This window comes from Talpa occidentalis, unplaced genomic scaffold (genome assembly GCF_014898055.3).
Source record: "Talpa occidentalis isolate TD23 unplaced genomic scaffold, MPIMG_talOcc4v2.1 talOcc4.8, whole genome shotgun sequence".
Classification (NCBI taxonomy): domain Eukaryota; kingdom Metazoa; phylum Chordata; class Mammalia; order Eulipotyphla; family Talpidae; genus Talpa; species Talpa occidentalis.
This window is the reverse complement of record NW_023605194.1, coordinates 8,633,526-8,641,911: the sequence shown is the minus strand read 5'-3', so window position 1 is coordinate 8,641,911 and position 8,386 is coordinate 8,633,526. Positions and strand designations below refer to the sequence as shown.

At 61.3% G+C, this 8,386-nt stretch overlaps 1 protein-coding gene across 1 annotated transcript; it reads left to right on the top strand.

The window, feature by feature from the left end:
* The first annotated feature begins 2,348 nt into the window (after positions 1-2,348).
* On the top strand, positions 2,349-8,025 carry EMX2 (empty spiracles homeobox 2). Its single transcript, XM_037496705.2, is given in 4 exon segments — positions 2,349-2,480; positions 2,483-2,779; positions 4,667-4,851; positions 7,023-8,025. Coding segments are annotated over 4 exon segments (747 nt in total). The 5' UTR covers positions 2,349-2,383; the 3' UTR covers positions 7,191-8,025.
* The last annotated feature ends 361 nt before the right edge of the window (positions 8,026-8,386 follow it).

Here is an 8,386-nt window from a genome sequence, read left to right as displayed (position 1 = left end):
CAGAGGCCCACACCTGTGGAGTGAGTGACTGGATGAAGGTATCTGTGTGTGTGCCCAGGAAGGCTGGGGGGAGCACCGAGGGTCTCCTTCTGCCCTCACTAAGGCCAGACATCCAGGTAGGCTCGGAAAACGCACCCCTAACTCATCTCCTGTCTTGAGGGCATTCCCAAAGGCATTTTTGGGCCTCCCCCAAATACAACATCAAACCTGGAAGAAAGAAGTCGGGAAGTGGACACGAACAGAAATACAAAGCAGTGTAAACCAGAGAGGGTGGGGGAGGCCCCTGAGAAAGGAGCAGGGAAGCAGAAGAAAGGGGGGTGTCCTCACACCCAGGCCCCAACTGATGATGGTGGTGATGTTACGGCCTCCATCCACTTTTCCGGATCCCACGGCAACCTAGTCACCGAATACAGGCATTTTTCCGTCCATAGGAGAAACGATTTGGGCCTTCGAGTAATAGATTTAAAGGACGCCAGGTTTTTTTAATTGTAAACGTGCAAAATACCTGCTGGTACTTCACTTTAGAAGAATGTAATTGGCAAAAAGAAAAAAAAAAGAGGCGGCTGATGAATAGATAATAGATCTTTAACCACCAATAAACAGAGAGCAGCGCCAGCAGCCTGGGGGATGTGATCATAATTATGCCGCTGCCTGAGCCAATGGGGACGAGGGAACTGGGCCCTAAAATCATCCCAAAACCGAAGGCGAGCTTGAAAATGCGGACAGGGCCCGGGACCGGAGACGCGCCCTGCCGTCCCCAGTTGCGAGTCCTGGGTCTGCCCAGCAACCCGCCGCTGGGACGACAGATGGCAGAGTCCTGGCAGCGGCAGTAGTAGTAATGATAACGCCACAATAACCACAATGACAGCTGACCAAAATAATATCGACGACGGAAATACAGTGGCAACAGCACAGCCGGCTCTCGCCTGACCTTGCGCGCCCGGCCCCAGATATTACAGAGGGAATTGTTTTGGGGGGAGGAGGTGAGCACCCCCCCCCCACCCCGGGGGCCGAGACAGCGCGAGCCCGCGGGGCCAGAACCGGGCCAGCAGGAAGCCCAGGCCCCGGCAGGGTGGGCGGCTCGGTTCTTCGCCGGGAAAGCGCCCGCTGGGCGCAGGATCGCGCGCGCCGCGCCCCTGGACCGCGCGCCTCCGAGCGGCTGGAGGACCCCCCCGCCCCGCCCGGGCCCCCTCCTCACCGCGGGAAGCGCCGGGAGCTCCGCCGGGGTGGGGGCTGCGGTGGCCGCGCGGCTGGGCTCCGGCTGCGGGGGCGACCTCGGCCCGCTCCCCGCGCGCGGCTCCCGGCGTCCGGCGCCCCGACGCCCCGCCGCGGGGGCGGCCGCGGCCGAGCTCGAGGCGCGCGGGGCGTGCGCGTCCGTCCGTCCCGCGGCCCCGCCGGCTGGGGCGCGGCAGGTCCGGGATCCTGGGGGCCGCGCGGAGGCGGCGCCGGCCCGGGCTCTGCGGGGACAGGGGTGCCCCGGAGGGAGTGGTGGAGAGGAGGCGGCGGCCGGGCGGGAGGAGGTGGGGAGACGGGGGGAGGAAGAGGAGGAGGAGAAGCCGCCGGGGCGGGGGGGGGGAGAGGCGGAGGCGCGAGGAGGAGGAGCAGGAGCGGCCGCCGCGGGCGCGCGGGGGCGCGGGGCCGGGCGCGCGGGGCGAGGGCGCGGAGGCACCGGGCGGGCGGGCGGCCCCGGCGGGAGGCTCGGCCCAGGCGGCGGCGCCGACTCCGTTCCACTCTCGGCGCGGATCCAGGCCTCCGGGTTCCCAGGCGCTCGCCTCCCTATGACGCACTTTAAAGAGTCTCCCCCCTTCCACCTCGGGGCGAGTAATAGCGACCAATCATCAAGCCATTTACCAGGCTTCGGAGGAAGCTGTTTATGTGATCCCCGCACTAATTAGGCTCATGAACTAACAAATCGTTTGCACAACTTGTGAAGAAGCGAGCACTTCCATGGATTGTCCTTGGATTTAGGGCGCCCTGCCCGCCTTTTACAGAGGAGAGAAAACTTTTTTTTGCCTCCCCCGGGAAACTTTCCCCCCCTCTCCTCCCTGCCTCTAACTCCGATCCCCCCACGCCATCTCGCAAAAAAAAAAAAAATTACCCCACAATCCACGCCTGCAAATTCTTCTGGAAGGATTTTTCCCCTCGCTCCAGGTTGGGCGCGTTTGGTGCAGGATTCTCGGGCTCCTCCGCGCTACGGCTCCCCCCCGCCCCCTCCTGTCCTTTTTCCTCTCCTTTCCTTTCTTTCTCCCTTCCCTCCCCCCACCCCCACCCCAAACAAACAAGTCCCCAATTCTCCACCGTCCTCGCCGCGGGCAGCGGGCGGCGCAGGCTGCGCGCCGGGAGTCGGAGCCGGGAGCCCCGGGCGCGCGCCCCTCGGCGCAGCATGTTCCAGCCGGCGCCCAAGCGCTGCTTCACCATCGAGTCGCTGGTGGCCAAGGACAGTCCCCTGCCCGCCTCCCGCTCCGAGGACCCCATCCGCCCGCGGCGCTCAGCTACGCCAACTCCAGCCCCATAAACCCGTTCCTCAACGGCTTCCACTCGGCCGCCGCCGGCAGGGGCGTCTACTCCAGCCCGGACTTGGTGTTCGCCGAGGCGGTCTCGCACCCGCCCAACCCCGCCGTGCCGGTGCACCCGGTGCCGCCGCCGCACGCCCTGGCCGCCCACCCCCTGCCCTCCTCGCATTCGCCACACCCCCTCTTCGCCTCGCAGCAGCGGGACCCGTCCACCTTCTACCCCTGGCTCATCCACCGCTACCGCTATCTGGGCCACCGCTTCCAAGGTAGGTGCCACGTCGCGGGGCGGCAGCCGCCGGCATCGCGCGCCGCCCTCGGCCTGCCCGGGGTGGGCGCGGGGCGAGGCCTGCGTGGAGGCTCCGCGCGCGACCCGCGCGCTGGCCGCGGCAACCGGGCGGCGGGAGCGAAGGGCCGGGCCCCGCGGGGGTCTCCCCGCCCCGAGCTGCGGCCGCCTGGGGGAGCGGCCTGCGCCCGCCGGGCCCTTTGGACAGGGGCGCCTGCAGGGAAGTTGTCCCCGCGCGCGCTCGGGGGGAGGCGACCAGCCGGGGCCGCCTGCCCGGCGCCCGCCCGCGGAGGAGCCCCGGAGCCCGAGGCGCGCCCCGGCTTCGCGTCTCCCGGCGGTGCCCCGGCCGGAGGCGCGGACGCAGGGCCCGGCCGCCGGGGTGGCCGCTCCGACTGCGTTCGCCCCTGTTCGCCACCCACGCCGCGTCCCTTGCGCGCAGACCCGCGCCCGCTCAGTTTTCGAACCCTCTTTGGGCGGCGAGGGGACCCTTCTGTCTCCGGAGAAAAGTCTAGAGGTGGTTGTTTTCCTTCCTCTGTTTTTATTTTATTTTTGAGGGCCGGGAAGGGGCGGACACCCGCGCGGGTGGAAAGCTTCGGGCTCGGTTCTCGCCACGACCTGCTCCAGCTGGGCGCTGATCGGCCGCGGCGGGAAGGCAGGTTCAGTCTGGTTTTGTTTTTGTTTTGGGTTATATTTTTCTTTTAAAGGAAAAGAATCGGGTCAGGAGACGGGCAGGGGGAGATGTATTTGAGGGTTATTTTCTTGCTACTTAAAAAATGGGGTTTGGGCCCCCTCTGGGTGGGGGTGGGAGAAACGATAAAACTCCAGAAAATGGGGCGAGTAATTAGTTTGGGGATCAGAGCCGGGGAAAGACCTACCTCCCGCGGCAGCCGATCAATACTTGGAGGCTTGTCCATTCTTTAACCCTTTGCATTCCTGCCAGAACCCAGAGCCGGGAAGGTGCCCACCACACCCCCCAATTTAAAAAACAAAACAAAACAAAAACAACCTTTCGCCTCTATTCCCGGACGAGATTTGCCTCCGTTCCCGCCCCAACTGTCGTTTGTTTTTCTTTGTGTGGGTTTTTGGTGAATCGATTTCCCACCCTTCATGAGTGAACCCGAAACTCTCTGCCTCTGCTCGCAAACTTTTGGGAGCCCTCTGCTCGTTCTCCGCCGGGCACGCTCTCGGCCCGCGCGCCCGGCCTGGAGTCGCGGGGACCTTCCGGGCCGCGCACAGCCCCCCTGGGTGCCCGGAGCGCGGCCACCCCTGGCTTTCGATCCCTGCCAGTTCTCTGGAGCGGGGCAGCAGGAGAACCGGGTCCCCAGGAGGCAGCGGCGGCAGAAACGAAGCGATTTCGGTCTCGGCCGGGCTGCCACCCCTGCAGCCCAGAGAAGGGGAGAGAGAAATAATTAACCAATAAGTCCTCGAGAAAACTGGATAGCGGCTCGCCACCTCGCCACCCCGGGGTCAGAGTTTCCCCGAGAGGTTAGAAAGAAGAGAAAGCAGTTTCTTTGGGTCGTGGGCGCCAGTCACCGGTCCAGCTCGGCCGGCCCCTCCTCTGCCCCGCGCGCCCTGCGCGGAGGTGGCGAGCTCTGTGGCGCCAGGGCGGCTGCGGAGCCCGCGGAGGTCCGGAGCCTGGGGACCGGCCCGTGGGGACGGCTGCTGGGTGGGTAGGGCCCGGCGGCCCCGGCCAGGCTGCTGGGCCGGTGTCTTCGCGCACGGCGGGAGGGCCACCGACTCACGCGCCGAGCCCAGCGGGCGAGGATAAGGCCCCGCGCGCCACGCCTCGGCAGCCCGGCTCGGAAGAAGCCAGCGCGCGGCCGGCGGGGACGGCCTTCTCTAACGGGCCTTCTGCTGTGTCCCCCCGCAGGGAACGACACAAGTCCGGAGAGCTTTCTTTTGCACAACGCGCTGGCCCGAAAGCCGAAGCGGATCCGAACCGCCTTTTCCCCATCCCAGCTTTTGAGGCTGGAACACGCCTTCGAGAAGAACCATTACGTAGTGGGCGCCGAGAGGAAGCAGCTGGCGCACAGCCTCAGCCTCACGGAAACTCAGGTGAGCAGGGACCAGGAGCAGCGACCCCGTCCCAAATCTCTGGACACACGCAGCTGGCACACGAGTGTGGAGTTCAGAGAGGCCTGCGGCAAAGCGCCCCGGGGGCTGGTTCCACGCCTGGGCTCAGGATGTATAAGTTTCGAGGTGCCCGGCTTCCTTGGGCTCCAGCAAGGGACTCTCGGCGCTGCCCACCCCAGGCTCTAGAGGGATGGGCCCGTGGCTCCTTCTGTCCGGCTGGGCAGGATTTACAGCTCCTGGCTAAGACGCCGCTGCACTTTTGGTGAGACTTTTGGTGAGACTTTTGGTGTGACTTTGGCTACTCGGCTGGGGTCCAGAAAAAGAGAGAGCACAGCCAGGAGTCGGGAGAGTTTGGGACGGAAGGCTGGAGCGGGCTGGAGTAGGTTAAGGGGGAATTCCGTGCGCAGGCGCTGGCCCAGGGTTCACACGGGTCGGCTCCAGTTACTCCCCTTGAGGAGATCAGAGATTCAGGCGGAGACCAGGCACATCCTGGGTGCGAAGGTGAAACAGAGAAACGGAGCTTGGAAGCTACAGAGAGGGATTGCCTGGAGGGACAGACCCCTCCTGCGCCCGGGGGTTCTGAGGCTGGCCCGAGGCCGCCTGCCCCCGAGGCCAGGAGGAGGCTTAGGGCTACAGTAGGCTCTACTGTACCTGGAGCTGCAGAACCGGGTCAAAGTTCCCGGCAAACTGTAGCGTTTTCGGGCAGATTAAGTTGTCACACTTTTTCTGGGAGGCGCAGAGAGGTCGGGGCTTTTGTTTTAAAACGCACCCTGGGACAAAACCGAGCAGTGCCTCGCGGGTTGGTGCGGGGCCCGGCACAAGGCGCGGCCTGGCTGATTCCTCCTGGATGGCCGAGGCGGAGGTGGTCTTTGTCCGCCTCGCTGCGCACGCTGCCTGGAGTCTTTGTGTGCGTGTCAAGCCCCGAGCGCACCGACGCGCGCCTTGGGCGAGCGCCGGGGAGAAATGAACCGTCCTCCCCCTCAATTAGCAAACTCAAAGCAAATTAAACTCAGCCTTGTTCCAGCTCGGTTTTTTCATGGGGCACTTTTGGGGACTGGGCATTCGGAAAGAGCGCGCAGGAACCTGGGCCCGCCGCCTCCAGGAGGGAGTTCCGAGGAGGACCTCAGGGGTCTGGGGTGCTGCTGTCACGGCCGGGTCAGGCCCGGCGGCCTGGAAGGTGCAGTCACGGTTTCCCTCATCCTTACCTCGCGGCTGGGAAGCCTGGACAGTGTCACCGTCTGGTTGCCGAAGGGGGACCCACTCCCCAGTGTGTGATGGTGGCAGCTAGTCTTGGTCAGGGCTCCCCAGACCTGGAGCAGCTGCTCTGAGGAGGCCCAGCCACCAGCCCCACCCTGGTGGGAGCTGAAGCGACTTGGATGGGAGCTTGGCTCTGACCTGTCCTGGGGCTGGTTCGGGGAGGAAAGACAGGGTTCTCCGTCTGTTCTGTTCTTAGTTTCTCTGTTATTCTCCCTTTTCCCCATAATCTTTCAGAAGCTTTCACTTTTAGACTCTTTTCCTAGCTGGAAAGGTAGAGCCAAGTCCCGGAATCCCACCACCTCCCCTGGCTTCCTCCAGCACCACCCCCACCCCCATCCCTGGCTGCGCTCACCTGCTACTGTCCCGGCAGGGAGGAGGAAGCTCAGGCAGGCTCTGCCGGACCCAGGGCCCCGGGCCCTGCAGAGGAGGCCCTATATTTAGGCAACACTGGGAAACAGCATTAAAAAGTACTTTGGGCCGCGCAGGAAGCGGTTGCAGCTTGGAATGAGGTCTTTCCTGCGCTGGCTAGGTAGAGGGAACCAGGGAGATGCCTGTTCACAATTTCCCCATCTTTACTCTTTTTGAAATAGAGGTTGCCCATTCTTTGTAAGACTTTTGTTCTTAGTGGGCTGTGAGCAAGGTGAGAGGGGTACTGCGCACTCGTGGCTGCCTGCCGGGGGAGAAAGGCACCCCGGGAGACCCAGAAAGGCAGGGAGCCAGGTTTCCCGCTTTCCACAGGCTAGGAAGTCAGCTCCCCGACGGGAGTCCGTGGGGAGACTGGCCCTCAGGATAGGAAGCTGGCCTCGGCTCAGGCTGCCTCTGGCCTAGGCGGAGGAGGTCGAGGTAGGAGGGCGCTGTGGAGGAACTAACGCGCCCCATTTGCCTCTTGCCCGCAGGTAAAAGTATGGTTTCAGAACCGAAGGACGAAGTTCAAAAGACAGAAGCTGGAGGAAGAAGGCTCAGATTCGCAACAGAAGAAGAAAGGGACACACCATATTAACCGGTGGAGAATCGCCACCAAGCAGGCGAGTCCCGAGGAAATAGATGTGACCTCAGATGACTAAAAACACAAACGAACCCTCCAGAAACGGACAACACGGAGCAAAACAGAGAGAGAGAGAGAGAGAGAGAGGAGGAGAAGGAAAAAAATGACAAAACAAAACCAAACAGCACACACACATTCACGGAGCAGGGCAGAGGGAGTGAGAACGAAGCTGCACCGCAGACTTTGGGCGGCGAGGGCCGGGGTCCCGATCCCCGCACGGCGATGGCAGAGGACGCGCTCCTCGATCGACGTGCAACCCTCGTCTAAAGAGGCAGCTGAGTGAGTGAGAGAGACAGAGAGAGGGAGGCAGAGAAAGAGAGAGAGAGAGAGAGAGAGAGATCCCAATGTGGCAAAGCGAAAGGCGCGCTGACAAGGGGAACTGTCAGTCAAACACCAGCCCGGGAGACGAGGTGATTAGCAGGTATTCCGTTTATCACAGTCCGATTTTTAAAAAATGATGATAATATGATGATAAAAGAAAAAAAAACCCAACCAGGCACAGGACTTTTTTTTTTTTTTGCACTTCACAGTGTTTCCCCCATCTTTAAAAATAATTAGTAATAATAACAATCGAATTCCATATCCAGCCCCATCCCACACCTGTTCAAAAACTTGAAATGCATGTAGCAGTTGTTGGGTGAATGGTGTCTAAAGACAGAAAACGAATTGTAATTTTCTTTTCCTTTTAAAGACAGGTTCTGTGTGCTTTTGCTTTTGATTTTTTTTTTTGAGAAATGTGCAGTCTGTAAACAATTTTTGATACCTTCTGACGTCAAAGTGATTGTGAACGCTAAATGAAGTAGGCTCAGCGATAGCGGTCCTCTTATGGAGAGTTGGGGAGCAGGTTGGGGAGCTGGGGGGTGGTGGGGGGAGGGTGCCCACAAGTGGAGTCAGGATTTGTGCTGGAAAAACCCCTAAATTGATATTTCTTGGACATTCCCTTTCCTAATAACATCATGAGGCTTAAAAACCACGAAGTAAACTTCTCCTTTGAGTGGTTGGAGATATTGGCCGAGTTCAGCCATTCATGGTAAAGGTCATTCCAAACTTGAAATCTATCTACTGCAAAACCTGAAGGACTGTAGTTAGCGGGGGTGATAAGTGGTAGGACAAGGCGGCAAGTTTTCAAGCACTGAGTTTCTATTCCAAGATCATAGACTTACTAAAGAGAGTGACAAATGCTTCCTTAATGTCTTCTATACCAGAATGTAAATA